The sequence below is a fragment of the Erithacus rubecula genome, assembly GCF_903797595.1.
Source record: "Erithacus rubecula genome assembly, chromosome: 1".
Taxonomy (NCBI): domain Eukaryota; kingdom Metazoa; phylum Chordata; class Aves; order Passeriformes; family Muscicapidae; genus Erithacus; species Erithacus rubecula.
This window is the reverse complement of record NC_136658.1, coordinates 26,685,565-26,708,260: the sequence shown is the minus strand read 5'-3', so window position 1 is coordinate 26,708,260 and position 22,696 is coordinate 26,685,565. Positions and strand designations below refer to the sequence as shown.

The window sequence follows — 22,696 nt, the reverse complement described above, 5'->3', positions numbered from 1 at the left end:
CTTGCCCCAAGGATCCTACCAGGAATTCAAGTCAGAGGGGATTGTCACCCTGCCATGGATGCAGCGAGACGTGGAATGGGCAAGCTGGGATGGGGAAAATTGGCCAGAGCATGAATGCATTTGTAACAGCAAAGAGAAGCTGCAGCTGCCTTCAGCTGCACAGTGATATTAAGTAAAGCACAAGAGTGAGTAAAACCAAAGAGAGCAGTGATGTTTATAGATGGGTATCCATCTGCAAGGCTGTATAGATGAAGTGAAGCTCTCTTGTGACTTTTCTCTGACCATAAAGCCCTTCATGGTCATAAACCCATACATGTATATTGGTTTTTTTGATAACTTAGTGGAGCTGTAAGTGAGGGATTTTCTAACTTTAAGCTTGATCTGACTCTTGCTCTGGTTTGAACAAGCACTGGTTCAGGAAAATATCAGGGGCCTAGATGTACTTTAGTTATGGCTTTTTGTTCCATTAGTTATGGCTTTTTGTTCCATTATGCTATGTATCTCCCTTTCCCCTTCTTCTGGGACAGCCTCCTGCAAAGGGGAGAGTTTACAGCAGAGTCCTGTCTTATTTCCTAAAACTCTGTTTTGATTAAGCTGATCTAAGAGATCTTTGGTGCAATGAAGGATCCAGTCAAATTATGAGGAAGAGTGAATGAGGAAGTGTGTAAATGTGAAAATCATAAAATGGATGTTTTTCTCCTTAAATGAATACAAATCCTTTTACATGGATGGTGAATGGTTGGGGAATGAAGGAGATTGCATTAATTGTCTCCTAAAAACTTAAGTGATTTAGTGATAGGAAAAGAGGTGCATTTTCCACTAAGAAAATCCCTTCCAGTAGATAAGCATCCCAGTGAGGATAGTTATGGGTCACATTGCCAAAGATCAGAGAATCAGTTCCATGGCCATATTCAGGGATTTCTGTACTGAAACTGCCTCAAAGACCTGAGGGTTTGAGTGTCTCCTACACTGAAGTCTGCCAAAACCACCCCACTGGCTTGTTTGGAGGCTCCAGCCCGGATGGACTGGAACAGTTTAGAATTTATCTACACAAGGCAGTGCTTTGGCTGCAGCAGCCACACTGAGAGGAGAGCATAGAAATGGGATGGGGAGGAGAGGTGTGTGTCCCACCTGAGGCTGAGCTCCACTGGGGTCATGCCTGCCCCATGGGGTGCAAATGGGGCTGGAGAGCTGAGGTGGGGGAGGGAAAAGCACCTCTGTGTGTGTGCCAGGAGTGAGCTGGGCTGTGGGGAGCTGCGAGATGCAAACCCTTTCTCCGGTAAAGCACATCCATGCACAGAAACATCCCAGTTCACACATATCCAGCAGAGATGGCAGTCCCACACACCTGAAATCACTCTCCAGTAGGCACAGATAACACAGTGAGGCAACACCACCAGCTCTGTGCTCTTGCTCCCTGACACCAGAGTGTCTGTGCTCAGCTCCAGAGGCGTGATGGTCAATGCACATAGATAGATGATCTCCCATACAAACAAGAAGGCCAGCAAACCCATTCCCATGCATATCTTCAGGCAGAAACATCCCCAAACAAGCATGCATTTGTGCAGGCAATTTGCAATCTAAAAACCAGACTCTTATATTTATAGTTTACTGAAAATTATGTCCTAGAAATATTTTACATAAGCAGTCATGTACACATGTGCATGTACATTTATCATGGAACTTTTCATGCAAACATTCTGGCTAAGCCAGGCTTGCTGTGGGTGTGTATTTTGCTGGTCATTCATGCACATGCAGATACATTGTAAATATGCATGTGTACTTTGTACAAACATGTACTCAGTTATCATGTAGTTAGCATAAAAAACAACTGGTTGCACAGGTTTTCATCCGTTTCCACACAGACTAATCATTAAGATTTCTTTCCCCATTGTCATGTGGAAAAACATTTTAAAGATATTTTGATTCTGTTGTGTTCTTTTTTTTGCTAGCTGTCGCCTTCTGTTGTGATTTGGTTTGGTTTACGCAGGCCCCAGAACAGTAAAATCTTGATCTTTGGCCTTGGATCTTCAGATAACTGACAGTCAAAAAACATATAGTGGTTAATGGATGATAACATAATAGTAGTACAATAATGATAATGATAATGATAATGATAATAATAATAATAATAATAATAATAATATTTTTGCAATTAATATAACATACAGCAGATATATGACAGATGGTGTAATGTACCTTGATAAAAATATACATTATCCTACACTGTAGGAATTTGTATTGTTTTATTTCTGCATGAGAAAGCAGTTACAGCTGGTGAAGCATTTGAAAGTTGTGCTATTTGTGACTATAGAAAGGGTGTTCCTGGCAGGGAGCTCACTCAGCAATACACAGATGGGTGTAGTGGGAGGGAGTGCAGTAAGAAATCAGGCAATGCAGTAATCCAGAGTAACAGGCTCACACTGAGAAGTAGGTGGGAGGGCCTCTGGAGCTCTCCAGCCCAAGCCCCTACTCACAGCAGGGCTGGCTGCAAAGGTAGGTCACATTGTCCAGAGCCTTTTCCAGGCACATTCTGAACATCTGCAGGACTGAAGATTCCCCAGCCCCACAGGGTACCAGCACCTGTGCTGACCTACCCTCAAGTGGGGCTGGATGGGGACGTGTTCCTTTGCAGGGGCTTTTCTTTCTTGCAAGTTGTGCTTTTTTTCTTTTGTCCATCACTGTGTCCCTCTGAGATATTTTGCTCTGATGTTTCCCTCCAACCCTACTCTCCCTTTAGGTAGTGGCATTGCTGTTAGATTTCCCCCTTGCCATCTTTTCTTCAGGAACAACTATTATTTTGTTACTGTTCAGTGTCCTTTACCTGTGCCTCATTGGCTCTGTGTCTAAGCAGTTGACTGAGATGTTTTACTGACATTTAAATTTATGTATGTGGTGCATCTGGGGAGGTTTCACCTTAGAGGTCAGATATGGCTTCTCTTTGGTGATGCATCAGGGGGAAAAAATCACTAAGGAAGATAATTTTAGGAATAGCAAGATGGCTACAAGGCAGGAATGAGATGGAAGGGAAGTAGAGGCTAAGGCTGCCTCTATGGCTGGCAGCAGCAGATCCTAAACAGGATGCACTGGCAGAGCTGGGGAAAGAAATTTCAGGACTGGGGTATTCTGTGGGGAATGTTTTGTTCAGAATGGCATGGGAAATAGCTTGGGCTTTGGACTGTGGCAGGAGAGCAGGTTCATACATGTGTTGACCCCTCAGAAAACAGCTCCCAGAAAGGTCTTGAGATTGTGATGTATTTTTCCCCCTGAGATTCTGTACAGCTTTTCCTCTGTTACTCAAACAACAAAATTCCCCCAATTTTTGGAAAGACAAAAAATTATTTGCATAGATAAATGCTTCATCTCTGAAAATAAACTTTACTTTGTTGTGCTTTCTCCCTGGAGGGTTTGGTTGGTTTTTTGTGGGGTTTTTTTGTGCTTTTGTTTATTTGTTTCTTGGTTTTGTTTGATTGAGGGCTTGGTTGGGGATATTTTGGGGGGTTTTTTTAAGGGGCGTGTATGTTCTTCCCATCTATTCTGAATGGTATTTATACCTTCAGCTGGTTTTGCACAATTTTGGTGGTCTCTGTCAGCATTTAACCAAGTGGGCATGATAGTGTCTTTTCTGGTTCAACCCTCAGGTGGTAATTGAGAACTTATAAAATTGTCTTCATTTTTTCTGGAGCTCAGAAACCCCGTGTTCCTTGTGTTAGAAAGGGAGCAACAGAAGAAGGAACAGTCACAGTTGTACTGTGTTTTATTTTTAGCTTTACATCTTGTAATGGAGTGGATATTTCTTGCCTAACCCAATTTTGGTGTAAGGTCATCCTCTGATTTCTGGATTCTTTCTCTGTCCCACAATCTTCTACCATTTTAGATCCTTCCAGAATCCTGGAGAAGCAAAGCACATGTGGGAAGAATTCTTTAAATGTGTTGAGACGACCTGGTTTGCCAGGACAGCAATTCTTTTTTATGTCTGTGGACTAACTCCTTTTTTTCCCATATCCTGAGTGCACCATTTTACAGCCAGGCAGAAGCAGTGAACTAGGATACCATATGAGGACTTTCAACATTCATACTATTATCCTGTCACACTGTTCTATCTGGCAGATGGAAGATTCTAATTTGAATCTCATACTTGACACAGGTTTAAGTTGTATTTGACATAAACCCATCTTTCATGACCATTTAAAAGCAGTAAAACACTGGTTGAGGTGATGTGAAAATGTAATTGTCTAAAATCTGCCAGTATTTGACATTTTTGCCTGAAAGACAAAGTAAGAGAAAAAATGAGCACTTTGCTAGGTAGGACTGCATTCTGTCTAGGACATACCCTGTAGGTGAAATTCTTCAGCCTGAGGTTTCACTGTCCTGTCTGTTTTAAGGGGCTCAGAGTATGGCCATTATTCCTGCAGAGAGTCTGGTTAATTTACTTAGAATGTGTTGGTAATCATGTGGTCGCTAATTGCGTGACATTTCTTTAGTTTCCAATATGATGATGAATGGAAGAATACTTTCAGCTGTTCAGATAGGATCAATCTGTTTAAGAGGCAGCAGGTGAACCATCTTTAGAACAGGATGATTTTTAAAAGCATAGATATGGATTCTGGGAAGAAAAAAATCCACTAGGATTTCCAAAGGGAGCTATGGCACATGGTTTAAGTGTCTCTTGAGGAATATGTGCAAATAAATAAAACACTTAGGACCTTCAGTCATATTTATTAGGTTGAAATAGTAAATGATAGAGCACTGAAAGAGGTGCTCAGAGAAGCTGGGTAATCTCTACTCGTGGAGATGCTTAGGAGTTGCCTGGATAATGTCTTGAGCAGCCTAATCTGTTGTACCTGGCTTTGGAGTTTGCAGGCTGTGGGCAGAGGTTTGGACTAGAAACCTCCAGAAGTGCCTTCCAGTGTGAATCTTTCTGTGAGTCTCTGTATCTATTTTATTTCAAGGGAGCAGGAACATCGCTTTTGTTGCCTTGAAAGGAGGAGGCAGGAACTGTCAAACAGAAATGTCTCCTAAGTGTGTGGTAGTGCTTTATCTCTGTCATACATCCTGTCATTCTCCAGCTTAAGTGTCTGACTTTGCTGATTAAAACGTGGCCTGTTCTCCTCCTGCCTCTCAGAAAATCTCAGAGAAGCAGATGTTGTGCTGGGGAGGGAGCAAAGGGTCACCTTGTCACAGGTGGGAGGTGTATCAGGTGATAACCTGGTCTGAAGTAAAGCCAAACCTGGTTCACTGAAGGACATGCAAGGAGAAGAGGCTTAGTCTCTGCTTTTCAAATGCACACCTTTCCCACCTACACTCTGATAGAGTGAGGTGGCATAGCTGGTCTTCAGGGAATCTGGTAAACAAGCCTGGGGCACAGTCAGGGTTCTTCAAACTCCCTTAAGAAGTTGACAAGACAGCACAACTGCCCAGTTTACTGTAGACCTGTATAAGAAATGTCCTTGGAAAGCACATGTAGCTGATTGTGAACTGCATATAACCAACTGCATTTCAAGTTCAGTGGCTGAAGAAAAAGACTAGATTAAGAGATTAGGAATTTCAAAGGAATTAGACATACAGGAGGACTTAAAATGCTGACTTGGGTAAATAATTGTTGGAGCAGTGCAGCAGCCTGTGATATTTTTGAGATGATGCAGCTTCTTTTCCTCCACGAGCACCGTCAGTGGCTATGTGCCCTGTTAGGCATTCCTTGGCAGCAGGAGGAGCAGATGCAGGACATTCCTGCAGCCTGTTTGAGAGTGTAATGCCTCTCAAAACCTTCAGAGATGTTTTACAGTGCTTCTGAAATCTATGAGACAGCCCTGAGGATGGCGGCCTCATGTGAACTACTTTGACCTTCTTTTGTACCTCCAGGAAGCTGTCTCTTAATGCTCAAATGCTCTCTCTTAATGTTCAATCTCTCAGCCATTCTTTTCCCAGGGCATTAGAAAATAATGAATATTCTGTGATCATATCTTGTACTCCAAAAAGGAGGTGAAAAGGTTTTGGAGAGATTGGAAAGAGGAAACTAGAAAGGAAAAAAGAAAAAGTAAATGAGCTGCATCTGTCTGAGAGTTTCTGTGTCTCAGTCTCCCTGCTAGCTGCCTTTGGGTCTGTACCTCGGATTGCTGGTAGATCTGCCTTGTCATCCTTAATGCTATTTGTGAAGGAGCATTTGCTTTACCTTTTCCTTGTGATCCCTCTTGTTCTCTGCTTTTTCTGCTCCTCTAGCTTTATGGCCGATACACAGACCAGGTAACAGATAACATTTCAGACAAGGAAGCAGCAAAACTGCTGAAGAAACAGGCCCAAAGGAACAATGGAAGACCCCTGAAACGTGACAGTCAAGTACAGATCAAAGAAGAGCACTATTCCAAATGTCAAGGTAGGGACAATTCATGTTTCATTACCCTATTCCAGATATTGGGTAGGCCAGCAAGAGAGATGGGATTTAAGCAATTGTGACTGGGGAGAAGCAGAGAGGGAAGGAAAAGGAATCGAATCTCATTGGGTTGAAAATCCTTTTCTACATGAGCTTTCATCCTAGAAAGAGAAAAGATATGTTTGGAACAAAAAAACAATCACAGGTAAATATTTTTTTCCACAACAGATCTCTATGATGGGAGGAAAGGGACCTCTTTGTACCAGACTTTTGCTGGTAGTGTACAAGATGTTAAATTCCACCCTGTGTGTCTTGCACACCCCCACCCCCACCCCCCCCCTTTTTAAAATGTTTTTTAAACTACATAAGATGTCACAGAACTGTGTGAGAGAGGGATGGCTATCAGTCCTTCAACATGAAACCCATGATTCCTCCAAATAAATCCTTGTTTTAGTCAGTTCTGAGCACAGGAGAGACAGACACAGCTTCATCTATGTTCACTCAGTTTTTCTGGTTCACCCTTCCCTCCACAGACTGTGCTAAACGCATCCAGAAATATATCACCAAGAAGCTTGGAGAGGACTGGATTTTCTTGGTTCTGCTGGGTCTGGTGATGGCGTTGGTGAGCTGGGGAGTGGATTATGCCAGTGCAAAGACTGTACAGGGTGGGTCCCATTCAGGTGTTGCAAAAACAGCCAGTAAATACAAATGCTTTACAAAGCCCAGTGACCAGGGTTGCTCCTCCTTTAACATCATTCTCCCATCCTTAACCCTCGCTGCTTGGGAAGTTTGCAGTTCTGGCAACATAGTAAAGGTTAGCTAGGGAGAGGTTCTTTAAAGGGATGGTAGGAGAAAATTTGGAAGTAAGTGGTCAGAAACAAGGGATATGTGTATGATGAGTCAAAAGACAAACAATTATTTTTAATTCCTTTTCTTTCTGCTCCCTTGAATATTCAGGAGCATAGGGAAATGTTACTGTGGCCTTTCCTATCATACTGCTTCCCTTTATCCCCAAGAATATTAAGAACATGAATGATGGGGGAAGGGGCTCTTAGATGCCTTTCTGACAGTGTTTCTGCTTTTTATCTCATTTTTGTTCTTTCCAATTTTTACTTACACAGTGCCCTGAATTTTTCTGCCGTCTGGGCATATAGTGCCCTCTCCTTTTGCCCTTTTCACAAGGATCTCCTGTTCCCTTATATCCCTTCTCTGCATTTTTCCTGTGGTCTGTCTCCCTTTGCCAGCTACAAAAATTACAAGAGCTTTCAGCCCCCATTTCAGTGTGCACACACACACACACACACCACTGCCACATCCTGTTAACTGCACTGTTCCACTGTCCTTACCCTCAGCGTCTCAGTCCTGACTGGCACATACATGCACCAACCTTTTCCTCTTGGCTGCGACAATTCCTCAAAACTCCCAACATTCCTTCAGCCTGGTGTTCTTCCCTTCAGAGCTTCCCCATCTACCAGATGACTGGTATAATCCACTCTGAGAGTTCCTGTCCTTTATACTCCTTGCAGCTGAGTCCTTTGGTGTTCTTTTTCCTTTTTCCCTGCCAAGTCTCAGTCTCTGCTGAGGCTGTGTGGGGTGCCAGCTCAGGCAGGGAAGATGCAGTTCAGAGGAGCTGCAGTTCAGTTTGCATTCTCAGCAGCTCATGTTGTTGTACCTGGCTGAGCAATTGCACCACTGCTGTTTTAATAGCTGCTGGCTTTTAAACAGCTTCCATTCTGCTGCTCTAGAAGGGAAATCACAACCAGAGATTTTAAACTCATTTTTTTCGAAGGAATGATTGGTGAACCACTTTATTGCCCTTCAGAACCCACACAAGACCCTCAGAGTGCCAAATGAAGACACTGAATAATGATTTGTCCTCACAGCTGCATGTAACACACCTCCTTTCATGCCACACTTGTGCACAGGCATTAATAGTGTCTTCTATCTATTCCTGCAGAATGCCTGCTTTATTGGGGAACTCGTACTCAAAATGTCATTAGGCTTGTCTCAGAAAAGGAGCACGAGGGCACCATTTCTGAAGGAGATTTAGCACGGGCACATTTAGCAAGTGTGTGATTCTCTGATGTGTGCCAGCCTGTTTAGAGCAGCTGTGGTGACTGGCACATTCTCTGTTTGTGTCTCCACAGCCTACAAGTGGACATACGGAGCGCTGCACCCCAACATCCCTCTGCAGTACGTGGTGTGGGTGGCCTTCCCACTCGGCCTCATTCTCTTTGCTGCCAGCTTCTGCCACTTCGTCTCTCCACAGGCTGTTGGTGAGGGCAGAAGGCATGGCAGGGTCTGTCCCTGTCTGTCTCATTTTCCTTGTTCTGTTTGCCTGTGGGTTTTGTTCATTCCTGGCTCTGCTGTGATTTACAGGGTCTGGAATTCCAGAGCTCAAGACTATTATGAGGGGAGTGGTCCTCAAGGAGTATCTCACTCTCAAAGCTTTTGTGGCCAAAGTTGTGGCTCTCACAGCTGGGCTTGGAAGTGGCATGCCTGTGGGGAAAGAGGTAAATATTGCTGATTCCATGTGCAGTACTAACCAGGGTCTGAAAGGTGGGAGTTGTCTGTGAAAGAGGAATCTATAAATGTTTTCTTACTTTCACCACCATTCCTCTTCTCAAAGTTCTGCTTGTTCCAGCAATACCTATCCTTCACTGCCCATTTGCCTTCCTCTTTCAAAGAAATGATATAAGAAACATGAATGAACTCAAGTCATGTAGTCTTTGAGAGGGGAAAAAATTAAATGGAGATAGAAGAACTGAGGAAGATTGGAAGGTCTAGAGCACAAATCTTATGAGGAGTGGCTGAAGAAAATGGGGCTGCTTAATCTGGAGAAAAGGAGGCTCAGGGGAGACCTTCTCACTCTCAACCTGACAGGAGGTTGTAGCCAGGTAGGAATCAGTCAATTCTCCCAGGCAATCAGTGTAAAGAGGAAATGGCTTCAAGTTGCACCAGGCAAGGTTTAGACTGTATCTTAGGAAAAACTTCTTCAATGAGATGGTGGTCAGTATTAAAGGAAGTAAATGGTGGAATCAATATCCCTGGAACAGTTCAAAAGGTGTGTGGTTGTGGCACCTGGGAACATGGTTTAGTGGTGAATACAATGACACTGCATTAAAGGTTTGATTCAATTATCTCAAAGGTCCTTTCCAACCTTAATTGTTCTATTGCTGGCTGAGACTGATGAAGAGAAGTTATGAGGCCTGCAGTAGCTAAATAGTTGTCAGTAACCAGAGAGCAACTCTCTCTGATTTTCTCCTTCTCTTCTCTTCTCTTCTCTTGCAGGGTCCTTTTGTGCATATTGCCAGTATCTGTGCTGTGGTACTCAGCAAGTTCATGTCGATCTTCTGTGGGGTGTATGAGGTAAGGCACATATCTCTGCACACAGCTCTTCCACAGGTTGAGCTCCTGAGACACCCAGGATAGTATGGGTAGGCCGTGGAACACAGAGGAAACACATAGGTGGCTGTTTACTGTACTGCTGTAGAGCAGTAAAATACAAGCTGAACAAAAGTAGTAGAAGGCCAAACATACAGCCCATATAATTGTGCAGGACCACCAATGTTACCTAGAAGTTACACAGAGACTAGTTAGGAGTATGTGTTTGACAAGTTTTCAATCTTGTGAGTGATGCCTTCGCACTGTGATCATTGACTGTATAAAAAAGTAGCTGCAGACAAAGATCAATTTGTCTTTAAGCCAAATTTATACAGCATTGCTAATTATAGACACTGACACCATCTCTATGCTTTTGCTATCACAGAACAGCCTTGCAGGCTGATCATTGTATTGACTGGTTGTATAAAAAATCTATTAACTGCACATACAGATAAATGTAGGAACTTCTTTATGTGCAGCTCTTAGCAGAAAGTGACTATGTAATACAACTGGAGGTGCTGTTTTACTTGAGTAGATCCCATCTGTGCACAAGGACCAGTTGTCACTGCTGGAGACCAGCTGACAGTACTAAAGATTGCACTGAAGTGTGCAGGGCCTGCTATTTGTGATAGCCATGGCTGGGTGTGCTGCTGGCTGTTGCTTACTTTGGTTGTTCTGGTCCTAACGCCGTGGCTTTGCTCCCTCTAACCCAGCATGCCCGTCTCTGGCTGCACTCCCTGTTCCAGCGTGCGCATAGGCAGCGCGACCTCCCGGTGCCGGCTCGCGCAGTTGGAGTCAGATGTTGCTTCAAGGCTCCTCTCGGAGGCAAGTGTCTTCCTATATGTGACATTTCATGTACAGTTCCTCTTGCTGTGAGACTTCCTGCTCTCGTGAAAGGTTCTCCACAGATGCCACTTTCACAACACAGGTTCCTTCTTTTCGCACGTAACTGGTAGCAGTAAAAGGAAGGGAAAGTTACAGGAAAAGTGACTCCTATTTAAGTGCTGATTTCTAATGATGCGGCTTGTTCAGTCTCTGCCATTAACGTTGTTCCACCTGGATAGTACCAAGGGCTGTCCAGAAAGTCAATAAAGATCAAGTAATAGCAGAAGTAAAAAAACACTAAAACTTGCTAGAGGCAATGGGCACAACTTTCAACTGGGGAAACCTTGACTTTGTTAAAGGAAATTATGTTTCCACTCCCGAGGGTGGTCCAGCACATAGGTGTTCAGGGTGCTCAGGGAATTTCCACTCTTGGAAATGTGCAAGACTCACCTGGTGAAAACCTGACCTAGCTTTGGAATTAACAGAATGGATAGCTCTCTGAGCAGGGAGACAACTCCAGTGGTCCCTTCACAACTTTCCATGATCCTGCTTGGAGGAGAAATTTGGAAATTTATGTCTCCCCCATGCATTTGTACTAGTCTTCTGATTCACTGAATTCTTTAAACAGAGGCACATGATAATTTCTTCCTAAAGCAGTGGAAATATATTCATAAATAGTCTGTCTTTCCTTTCTCCTCCCCCGCTCTCCATGTGCTGCCCTGAACCTCTTTGCATGGTTATTGTGCCTGGAAGTGCAAAGAGTTTTTAAATGCTATGTTTTTTTCTAAGTTGGCTTTAGTTCTTCCGTGCACTACTTTCCTGTTAGCCTTCAAATGGATGAGTTAGCTGACAAATGCAACATGGTCTTGCATCAACAGTAATACTGATCTTTACTCTGGTTGCCTATTAAAAAAAAAAATTAAGGAAGGAACATTGTTTGTCAGCTACAGATTAGAGGTTCTTCAGTTGATAACTTGAGAAAAGATGCCAGAAAGAAAATCAGGCTAAGCAGGAGAGAGGCTGTGCATATGTGGGCAGTCTAGCAAGATGTAGACAGCCTGAGCTGAAGCCTGAGGCTTCAAGGCAAAATTTGTCAGTCTGCCAAAAGCCTTGAGAGAAAGCAGAACCAAGGATCAGACCACAGTCAGGTGGAACCATTGGAAGCACAGGACAATGGTGTCTTAATGGTAAAAAAAAAAATAAAGCAAAAAACCACTAAACCTAAAAAAACCCAAAAACCCAACCCTCTACAGAAGTCTATGCTTCTTGTTTCTTTCTCTGTACCTGGAATTAACATAGTCTCAGAGACTTCAGGATTCATCATACATAGATGACTGGGAGATGCTAGAGGAGAAAACAGAAGGCTAAAAGGAGATGTCAGACAAAACAGCCAAAGTCTTCTCAGAGGACAGTGATGGGACAAAGAGACAACAGGCACAACTTGCAACAAAGGAAATTCTATCTACTTGTCCCAAAGGTGGTTCAGGGTGGCACAGGTGTCAAGAGATGCTGGGGAATCACTGCCCTTGAAAGTGTTCAGGGCTTCCCTAGCAGCTTGATCCTGAGCAGTGTGATCCTATTGATCTAACCTTGCAGTGAGCCTAGTTCTGAACAGATAGGGAAGCATTCAGAAACACAGAACTAAACTTGCTGTGAGTCTGTGATAACATTGTAGTATGGGAACAAACAGAAAGTTATCATAGTCTCTGTAGCCCTAGTTCCTCTTTTGGATTTACACCAAATTGCAAATGTGATTTCCATTATCTGGGAGTCATGTAATCTTCAGCTGACCTTGGTTCAGGATATAGCTTGCAGTTTCACTTCATATTGCCCTGGTGTTGTTCTTGGTGTTGTTGCAGGTAAATACCACCCTGTGCATTAAGGAGGATGGATTTGAAAAGCCAGTTTAGCCCTTGACAAGTAAATGGTACCCAGCCTCTTAGAAAGACTCTTCCTTTTATACCTTCCAATTACAATTTTTATTACTATGACTATTTTCATTAGGACAGCACAATGCTTTGCTGGGTGATCTGTAAAGCACCCAAACCAGCATGGAAGAACCTGCTCTGGATATGCTCTGGATATGAGTGTGCCTTGTGCATACTGAATCACAGGGTAGGTTTTTAGAGGCATTCTGTGGCACATGTGCATCCTGAGATTCCCTGCCAAAGTAAAAGAGATGGAGCGAAACCTACTTATGTTCCTTCCACCCTCTGGAGGATTTTCCATGAGACATTTCTTCCACAGTAACAGAAATTAGTGTGTTTCAAAGGAAAATGAGATTCTGCCTTCTTCACATTTCTTGAATGTGTGATTCCAGGTATATGCCTATCCAGATGTTGCCTTTTCAATATTTTGAAGCCATCCAGAAGGGAGAAATAAGATAAACATAGCTATAACTCTGAGACTGGTGACAGAGCTGGGTGACATCATGCAGTTATACCTGCCAATTTTGTTACTCACGCTCTGTTTTCTTTCCTTCTTTCTTCTGTTTGTCTGTCTCTCTTTGTCTCTTTCACCAGTAGCAGCCCTATTATTACACAGATGTCCTGACTGTGGGGTGTGCTGTGGGTGTTGGCTGCTGCTTTGGGACACCACTTGGAGGCAAGTGGCTGTTCTGTTTCCTTTTCCTTAGGTACCTAAATCCTCTCCCACCAGTCCTCTTCTCCTCTCCCCCTCTCCTGCACCACATTTTTGATGTGACATTTACTTTGGACAGACACACTTACCTTTAGCATTTTCAACCTCCCCAGCATCTCTGACAGTTTATTTTCCATGTTGTTCACTTTCTGGAGGCAAGAGGAGAAGGCTCTCTTAGAGCAGTGGTCTCCAAATTGGGGTGTGCATACCCCAAGGGGTGCACGAGGTGATCTGTTGAGTATGGGAAGGAAATACAAAAATTTCTAATTTTTTTAATATCAAAAAGTGAATAGATTAAACTTCACTAATATTAAGTATTTGTATTGGCAGTGGTGCCCTAATATGTCACATGGCCACTTGTCATATACAGTGCAGTGTAGAGTTGCTCCCAGTGTGGAGAGTTGACCATGGTGCCCTCAATCATTTACTTTCTTTCAGCATATTACAATGAACTGCAATCGATGGTGCCCACACTGGATTAAGTGGATTTATGGATTATATTATCTAGTGTTAACTAAACTAATCCTCACAAATTGGAAAAATGGCTTTAAAAGATCCTGCAAAGAGGCTATGCATTGAAGATAATACTAATAATGTGAGCACAGAGAAATGACAAGAAAGTGACAGGGCTGACACTTCTGGTACAGGCCCTTATTCAGTCCCATTATGAGGTACAAACAATGGCCAGCTAATGAGATCTGAGAGGAAGTCAGACAAAAAAAGATTAAAATGATCAAAGGTTATTTTAAACATGAATTTACATCTGCTATCATTAATGATGAACCTTACCCTATATGTGTATTGTGCTTTGAGAAGTTTGATACCCAGCTAATGAGGGTATGAAGCCATTAGAGTTAGCAAGACATTAAAAATCTTGGCATCCAGAACATGAAGACAAACCTCTACCATCTTTTCAGTGATGTTTCAGACCATGTGACATTCAATCCAATACTTCACAAAATTTCACTGAACCTAATGACAAATGTCTAGAGAAGTCTCCTTTGAGGTTTCTTGCTTCACAGCAAAAGAGAAAATGCCACATACCACTTGCTCTTCCTGCCATAAAAGATAAAAATGGTTGTGATAATACACAGAAAGCAACAGAACAGCAAACTAAAATGTGTTCCTTCATCAGTAAACACTGTTGAAAGATGCATAGCAGACATAGCCTAAAGTTTTAAGAAACAAGAGTCTGTACAAATTACACAGTAGGAGAGGTTTCCTGTGCAGCTGGATTAGAGTACAGATGTTTCTAAAATGCTTCAGATGATGGTGTTTTCCAGATTCTGTTTTGATAGTGAAATGCAGAACTGCTTTCTGTGAGACACTGAAAGAAAGCTCTACCACAGAAGCTGTATTCTCAACCAAATTACTTCTTTACTAGAAAATGTTTTATGGAAGAGCTCTGCAAGTCTGACAACTGGTGGAGCAGAATAAGAGAAGAATTAGGGGGTAAGGTTACCCAGACACCACTACACCTGGAATTCATGCACTGCAGTGTACACAGACGAGCATTGCAGCAAAGAAAGGGCAGCCAGACATGCACAAAGTGCTACAGGATGTTGTTGGTGTGGTTCATTTCATAAAAACAAGACTCTGAAAGAGCAGAATCTTCACAATATTTCATAACAAGATGGATGAAAATCTTACAGGCGTTTGCTGGATATATGATAGCAACTTTAAAGAATAAGAGAATTTAAAGTCCAGTTGCACCTTTTTCTTTTACAAAAAGACAAGTGTTCTGAATTTGCTGATCTTTTCTGTGATGACAAGTGCCTGTCAGTAGATTGTTACCTAGCAGTTATTTTTTGAAAAAGTAAACATACTTGATGTACTTCAAGGTGAAAGTGATGTTTTAACAGTGGGTGAGAAACTGCTTTTCAAAAGAAACTTGTGGAGGCTTTGTGAATCTGTTGCCAAATACAATGTAAGTGTCTTGGTTGCAAAACCTCTCATTATATATATACATAAAAAACTTGAAAACAGGCATTTCTACCTTTTTAAAAATCTTCAAGATTATGATTTTCAGTGGGTTTTGAACCCACTTGTTAAAAATACAAAAATTCAACATCATCTTATTATTTTGCAAGAACAACTGATTGACATCAGGAAGGATGGAAATTTACTATGCAGATTTTAACAAAAATCTCTGCATAGGTGGTGGGCGGGATTGAGAAAATAGTATCATGATTTAGCCAGCACAGCCAATGATACATTTCTTGCATTTGGATCTAGTGTCTTTGTGAGATACTCTTTTTAGACCAAGTACCAAAATGATTGAACATAGAACCATACCTTTGAATCTCTGTATCACAAAGCATTAAACCCAGATTTTAAAAAATAAAGAATATTATTATTTTAGTGAGAATAATTTTTTTGTTCCATTAATAAATAAAACAAATTCTTTTAAAAATTATGTTTATTTCATCTTTATCTCATCCTTAATTTATATTTTTGTGCACGTTTGGTATTATACATGATATTTTAGTACAGTAGTACATGCATGTTATTTTTAAATAAATACACATACAGGGGGAGGGTAGATGCTCAAAAAACCTTTTATTGGCAGGAGTGTATGATCAAAGAAATGTGGAGACCACTGCTCTAGGAAGCTGTTTAGAATTCTCTCTCATGTTTCTACCATTACACTTGTTATTTTAACCTTGTTCCTCTTCCAACTCTTTCTAGGGGTTCTTTTTAGCATCGAGGTCACTTCCACCTACTTTGCTGTGCGCAATTATTGGAGAGGCTTCTTTGCAGCTACCTTTAGCGCCTTCGTGTTCAGAGTCCTTGCTGTCTGGAACAAGGATGCAGGTAAGCTAAGAGCCATTCTGCTCTCTTTGTACAAAAATTACTCTATTAATGCATTATCTTCCATGTTTCTCAAAACCACAATGCTTTTATGATATTTGAAACTTCTGCCACAACACATGACTTCCAGCGGCAGAGAAGGAAGGAGAAAGGGAAATGTCTTGTCATCTTGTCAGTTGTCTAGCCTAACCTATTCCTAGGAGAGCTGGGATGTATCCAACTGATAAATGACAGAATATGAGTCCTCAGCAAGCAAAAGTCCCCCTGAGGTGGGATTTTTTTGCCTCGATTCAGAATAGCACCCAGGCTGCAAACACAGAGATATCCCATCACAGAGGATGTAATCCTTGCTGGGAAACACATGGCCTGCTTTGGTCATCTCCTGACTAAAAACAGATAGTCAAGAAATTTGAGATGATTAAATGATTAGGAGAGTGAGTACAGGATTGGTAGGATCTGACTGAAGGTCCTGAAAAATAAAGTGTCTCAAGTAACTGAAAAACATGAGAGTGACATTTGTTGCAGACAGAAATTGCACAAGCCAGGCTTGTTCAAGAGAGTGTCTCAGTCACTGTGGGAATAGAGTTTTGGTGCAGAAGGCTGCCATTTCTATGTAAACTTCTTCCTTATAATATCTTTATATTTCATTCTTACAATTATATCTATCTCACTGAGCTCCACGTAGACAGTTTACTTATTTAAAATTGCTATAACATGTCTCTCTGGACTTCAGAGGGCTGGATTTTTTGGGGGTTTGAATATTCTCTGGAATATAGAAAATTACTAGATTTTCTACCTGAATGTAGAAAGTGACTATATCTTTCTTTGTGTAGCACTGCCTAAAAGTGAGGGGTATTTAACCATTGGGTCTGTCACAAAAACCCCCAAACCCATATCTCTCTGTTCTTTCCAGAGAAAAATATAAGAAACTCAGAGAACAGAAGATAATTTCCTGTCCTTCACTTTGTCTTTTCCGACTCCCTTGTTGGTCTCTCTAATCACTAGAAATCACCAGAAATTGGTTTAATTTCAAATTACTAGAAATTAGCTTAATCCTGAAACATCTTGACTCCTGTCCCTTCTTCAAAATCATCCAGACATCTTCAACACCCATATTAATGGCTCCTAAAGTTCTTCATTTTCTAAGTTAAAAAGTAATATTATTCAACTGATTATGAAAAATCATTCCTTTTCACAGTTCTGTATTTTCTTTGTGTTGTCAGGCTCCTTGTCATTGTATTAAGGAACTAGGAACTTCTATCTACCTAAATCATTCATTATTTTATGATCTTTCATCATGTCTGCTCTAACTTGTCTTTCATGTCTTTTCTTGCTCATTTATTTCCCTTCAAAAGTTGCACGCCCAGTCTTTTCAGTCTCTGTTCATGCAAGGTTTTTCTATAATGGCTGCTACCAGGAAGAAGCAGGTAGGGAAGTGATCACATCAGAATAACAGATGCAAATAAGCTGTGTAGCATCTCACCAAAATTCCTTTATTTCTTAGATCCACCGAATCTTTGCTGGCTCCTTGATACTCACAGCTTTGTTGGCTGGCTTTACACACACCATTATCTGTACTTTCCAAATAACATCTGGTTATTTGCCAACCACTCTGGTTTGCTGCTGCAGCTTGAGCCCCTCTTTGCCAGTCATGGAAGGCTGTAGTTCTACAATTCACAGGATTTCTGTTTTACCACGTCCTAGAATTTCATCTTATTTGCCATAGGATTTCATGCCTTGCCTTCCTCCTGCTGCCACATGGCTCAGTGTTATCTTAAAGTTCAAATCTTTTTTAAAGTAGACTCACAGTAACTACTTTCCCGTTCATTTTTATTTCTAACTTTGTAAGAATCCTACAGTTTCTAGCCAGTGGAGAGAAAAGGGCTTGGACACTTAGCTTCAGAATGGCTTAGTCACTCAGGAAAGAGGCTGTAGAAAGGTGGGATGAATCTCTCTGTGGAAATCTTTCTGTCCTGTGAGAATAGAGACAGAACCAATAGAGACCCAGACTAAATGCTGTGACTGTTTTCCTTTCCTCTGGTCATCTTTGCCACCCTCTAGCAAAACTCTTTGAAAACAAGTTCAATGTACTTTTTAATGCTCTACCATTTAGTGACTTGGACTATCTGTTTCCTAAAACTGAATGATCCCTTTCTTGGGCTGATCTAACAAAAAAAGAGGATACCCTGCTTTTCACCATCTTTCATCCGTGACTGTTATTCTAACCCTCCCTGGTGCCATCTCTGTGTTTGTTGTTCCCCTCAATTCAACACACTTCCCTGGCAGAGGAATAATCTAGGGAAAGAGCAGATAGCTTTTCTGGCAGGTTTTAACGAGGCAGAGGAACTCAGAGAAGGCTGTGATGTGTCAGAGTGGGCCCAATGGGAGAGGAGAACAGTAGTACAGCCAGGAGGGAAGGAACAGTGGGAAAAGACAGGGAGCAAGATCTTCCCAATTTGGATAGTAAAATGCAGTTTTAGGCTTGGCTGTCTTAGGTAATGTAACCCACTGAGACCTCATTAAATTATTACTCTAAACCTAGTTCTTTCTGACCAAATAACAAATACTTAATGTTTCCTGTTACTATCATATGCTAGATTTTCACTGCTTCCTTTATTTCCTCATTGAACAAATAATTCCTTCATCCAGGTCAAATTGGGATTTATATCCCATCCTCATTCAGCTGCACTTCCACTCTGTATTAAATTGCTAATTTATCCTTCACCTGTTGGCATACATATATTTGCTGTTTCTACAGAAAAGCGCACCACCAGACAAAAGCAGCTCAGGTTTCAACATTTCATTGTAGCAAAGCAGCACTACCAGGAGAGGTGAGCTGGAGAAGATGGGCCTTAGCTGATATTTTCCATCTCTGATTTCTAAGCCTTTCATTGTTTTGTTACCAGTCAAAAATGTTGAAGCTGTAACTTCAGTGAAGTCCTGAGTTTTGGTTCTGAAAGGACAATCACGACTGTGAGAAGTAATACAGCTTCTTCAGATAACCAGGCACTGCCTGCCTCAGCAAAGAGACCTCTCCATCAGTAAGGATACCAGGAAGAGCTTTTTTTTTGTAGTGAATGGATGGTAGAAGACAAGAAAGGAAAGAAAACCCTTTTAAAAATTGGAGATTGCAGCTAAAAATAATGCATACATTCTCTGAAAGCAAACCTAGACCAACTAGAATGCTGGGGTTGCAAGTGCTCAGAAATAGAACCTAGTAAATCAGAGCAGTCTGCCAAACTTTAATAATGTATATAATGTCTGGGAATCACACAGCAGCATGTATAAACTAGTTTCCTTGTCCCTACCCCTAGCTTTTATTGCATTTAACTTCTCACCTCATTATTTTCTTTCCTCCTCTACCTTTCATTTCTCACAGTTACCATCACAGCCCTGTTCAGAACAAACTTCCGTATGGATTTCCCCTTTGATCTGCAAGAGCTGCCAGCATTTGCTATAATAGGGTAAGTTCCTAGGAAACTTGCTTAGTAAAGGTTATAATATGATCTGTGTTAGGAATTCTGCCCAAAAGTTGCATACATCACTTTTAGTCACTTTGTGTGACTTGTAGTCACAAATAAGGCTTCTACTTGTTGGAATTCTTCCTTCAGAAATGGTGCCCATGTATCAGAATTGCTAAGGATGGAAATATGGTTATTATTAAGGTGTTTGTTATTTCCTTTCCATATATCTTTTTCAGAGATTTATCTCAGAGGAAAGGGAAAAGGAAAAAAAAAAAAAAAAGTAAGTCTAACTTGGTCAAAGTTCTGGGAATAGATTTACTGAATGGCCCTTTAACTGTTTTTGACATTTTCCCCAAATGAACTGATCCAACAAGTATGGCCTTTTCACATGACAAAGATGGAACAAAAGGTTTAACCTGAAGTTTCCTTTTCACAAGCTCAGACTGATTATCCTTTTTGAGAGAGGTTGGTATACCCAATATGGTGACAAGGCTAACCAATGGTAATTGGATTCAGTGAGAATTATGGCTAATTTGGAGGAAATGAAAGAATTAACTAAAGAAAAATTAAAATTGGGAAATACTAGAGAAAATATGAGTTTGGAATTACTGTGGGAAAAACATCTCTGGTTAGAGCTTGAGGGAGGCTCACTGCAGAGCAGTAACCAATAGGGGCATCTACTGGTTTAGATTGGCAAGGAAAAACATAATCCTTGTGATTTTACAACTGGTTGTTAAAATGCAAAACTTCTTATCACTATGTTTTGGTCAGAGTTGACAGAGATGGTTTTTTCAGTATTGCACATAGGCTAAGAAAGAAATATATGACAACTGTAAAATGCTTTCAAATGCCTGGGTGTTCAATGTGTCTTTAAAATAAAAAATAACCCCAAAGGCTTGGATAGTCTTGGATAAAGTCCTGATACCAAATTGGAATGCTCCAAATTCTCTTAACGTTAAGTCTCAAAATTGAACTCTATTTCTACCCAACATATTTCTTCACTTTCAGGTAGGACAAGCACTATCAACGGGCAGATCTTGTTTTTCTGTGTCAGCAAATGTTAATTTGCATAATCTATACAGAAGGAGCACTTCCAGTTCATTGATAAATCGATAGCCATGAGTGGAGAGAACTATATTTTAATATAAAGTATTATAGAGAAATTCAGTTGACTGTGCAGTCTTTAGGCTTATATTGCCTAAGGGACTGGCCTATTTTAAACACTGTTCTAATCAGTGCTGGCTTAAAATATTTAAGAGTAATTAATGGAACGTGGTTGTCTGTGAAAAGGTTGATATTTAGTTTAAATGTGTTTCTGTGCAATTTTTAAATGATAAAGTAGAATTATTTTCAATGTGCAATGTTTTAAGTATACTAAATTAATCACTGAATGAGACTTTGGAAAAGCATGCATAACATATAATAAAGCAAAAGTTCATGAATTTTAGAAATTAATAGAATGAAAATATTAAGTGTTTATCCTCAGAATTATATGTGTTAATTACCTGCCACATAAAATAAGGCTTCCCCTTACCAATCCTAAATGCTGTCTTTTTCACTCTTCCTTTTTTTTTCTCCATGTTCGAGTATTAGGCCCTATTTATCCAAGTTTCATTAAGCTACAGAGCCTAAAGATCACACCAATTCTTAGACAACTACACTTTTTGTCTTTATTAAGATCAGGAGCATAAGCCTAAGTCATTAGGATCATAGAGATGATATATTTTGCTTTAGGTACAAGAGTTCCTATTGCTATTAGCAATTGTTGTAGGCATATAATTTTACTGAATCAGACTTAAAACTCCCTTCATTTTTACTATTTTCTGTTCCAGCCTGATGTTTAAGTTCTGACAATACTGGCCTTTGCCCAATTGCTCTTCACAAGGCCCCACTGAGAACTGTCAGTCTCTTTTTATTGATTATTTTTTAAATTTCCCCTCTCAGCAGGAGAAAATTGGTAAAATGATAGTGTGTATGACAAAGAGGTTCAAAATAATTTCTCCCTTTTCATCAGGGAGTCAATATCTTCAAATGAGCTGCTGTAAGAGTAACCCTCTCAGTGACATTCAAAAGACTTCACAAGCAGCTGAAGATTAAACCACTTAAACTCATTTTCTTGGTTGGTGGTGTGTGTATTATCTGTTGTTTGGCATGATTTTCTTTCCTTTTCTCCATTTTAGCATATGTTCTGGATTCCTTGGAGCCTTCTTTGTTTATCTCAATCGGCAAGTGGTCCTGGGCATCCGACGCCATAAAGCTCTGAGCCAGTTTCTCACCAAATAGTGAGTGCTTGTGAAGATATTCTCTTTAGGGACCACATTCTTACACTCTACTGGTATTGGATAGTAGCAAATGCTTTCTGGAAGACAGTAGACTTGTTTCTTGTGTAAGACAGTGAAAATATGAGAAACTGCTCCTATATGAGAGTAAGATCTCTGCCACCATCAAAAGAATTTTTCCTGCGCTGGATTTTCTTCTTGATCAGCCTCCATAGTTTCAATTAACTTCTTGATTTGGAAGGGAGACATTGCAATATTTGTTAAGAGGATAATATTTGATAAGATGATGGAGCAAACTATTCGACAGAAAAAAAATTTATTAGAAAGTCAATGATCATGCTTTTTAAAATCATGCTGTTTCTGGTTGGTTTGGGTTTTTTAGGATCAGTGAAATTTTTTTAACATTATTTACACTTCAGGAAAATTAAATACAGCTGAAATCTAACTACATTTTTTAAATATAAATTTGTTTTTTAATCAAATTGTTGGCAAAAATGTAAGGAATGTGCTTCTTTCTTATGAACTGAAAATTGAAACTGATAATAAACAAAGGGTGTGAAATGCAGCATGGAAGAGAAATGCAAAATAAAATAAAAGTCTTGACAATAAAGTTTTTACAGGACACTTGAAGATACTGTTTTCCCATCTCTAATAAAGACCTAACCTCCAAAGTTTATAACTTGAACAAATAATTGTGGCTAGCTGTAAATATCTTCAGTCTCTTTACAGAAAATGATCTGATACTATGAGAATTTTTGAAGTTGAGAGGCATGGAGGACTTTATTTCTTATTAAGTTGCAGGCCTGACCCGAAGAAAACCACTAGATAAACAGAAGTTCACTTTCTTACATGGAAGAAAAATTGTCTGCCTTCATCAATGCAGCCTTACCCACAAGCAGCAGCAGGGCTATCAAATCAAGTTA

The 22,696-nt window shown here is 40.6% G+C and overlaps 1 protein-coding gene across 1 annotated transcript in view; it reads left to right on the top strand.

Annotated features, from left to right (window-relative positions):
- CLCN1 (chloride voltage-gated channel 1) overlaps nucleotides 1–22,696 on the top strand; it is a 60,101-nt gene that overhangs the window by 19,704 nt on the left and 17,701 nt on the right. Inside the window, exons 2-10 of the mRNA XM_079312068.1 lie at nucleotides 6,220–6,373; nucleotides 6,904–7,035; nucleotides 8,518–8,646; nucleotides 8,750–8,883; nucleotides 9,662–9,739; nucleotides 10,468–10,579; nucleotides 15,908–16,033; nucleotides 19,410–19,494; nucleotides 21,675–21,776. Coding sequence (XP_079168194.1) covers nucleotides 6,220–6,373; nucleotides 6,904–7,035; nucleotides 8,518–8,646; nucleotides 8,750–8,883; nucleotides 9,662–9,739; nucleotides 10,468–10,579; nucleotides 15,908–16,033; nucleotides 19,410–19,494; nucleotides 21,675–21,776 — 1,052 coding nt within the window. The remainder of the gene's footprint in view (nucleotides 1–6,219; nucleotides 6,374–6,903; nucleotides 7,036–8,517; nucleotides 8,647–8,749; nucleotides 8,884–9,661; nucleotides 9,740–10,467; nucleotides 10,580–15,907; nucleotides 16,034–19,409; nucleotides 19,495–21,674; nucleotides 21,777–22,696) is intronic.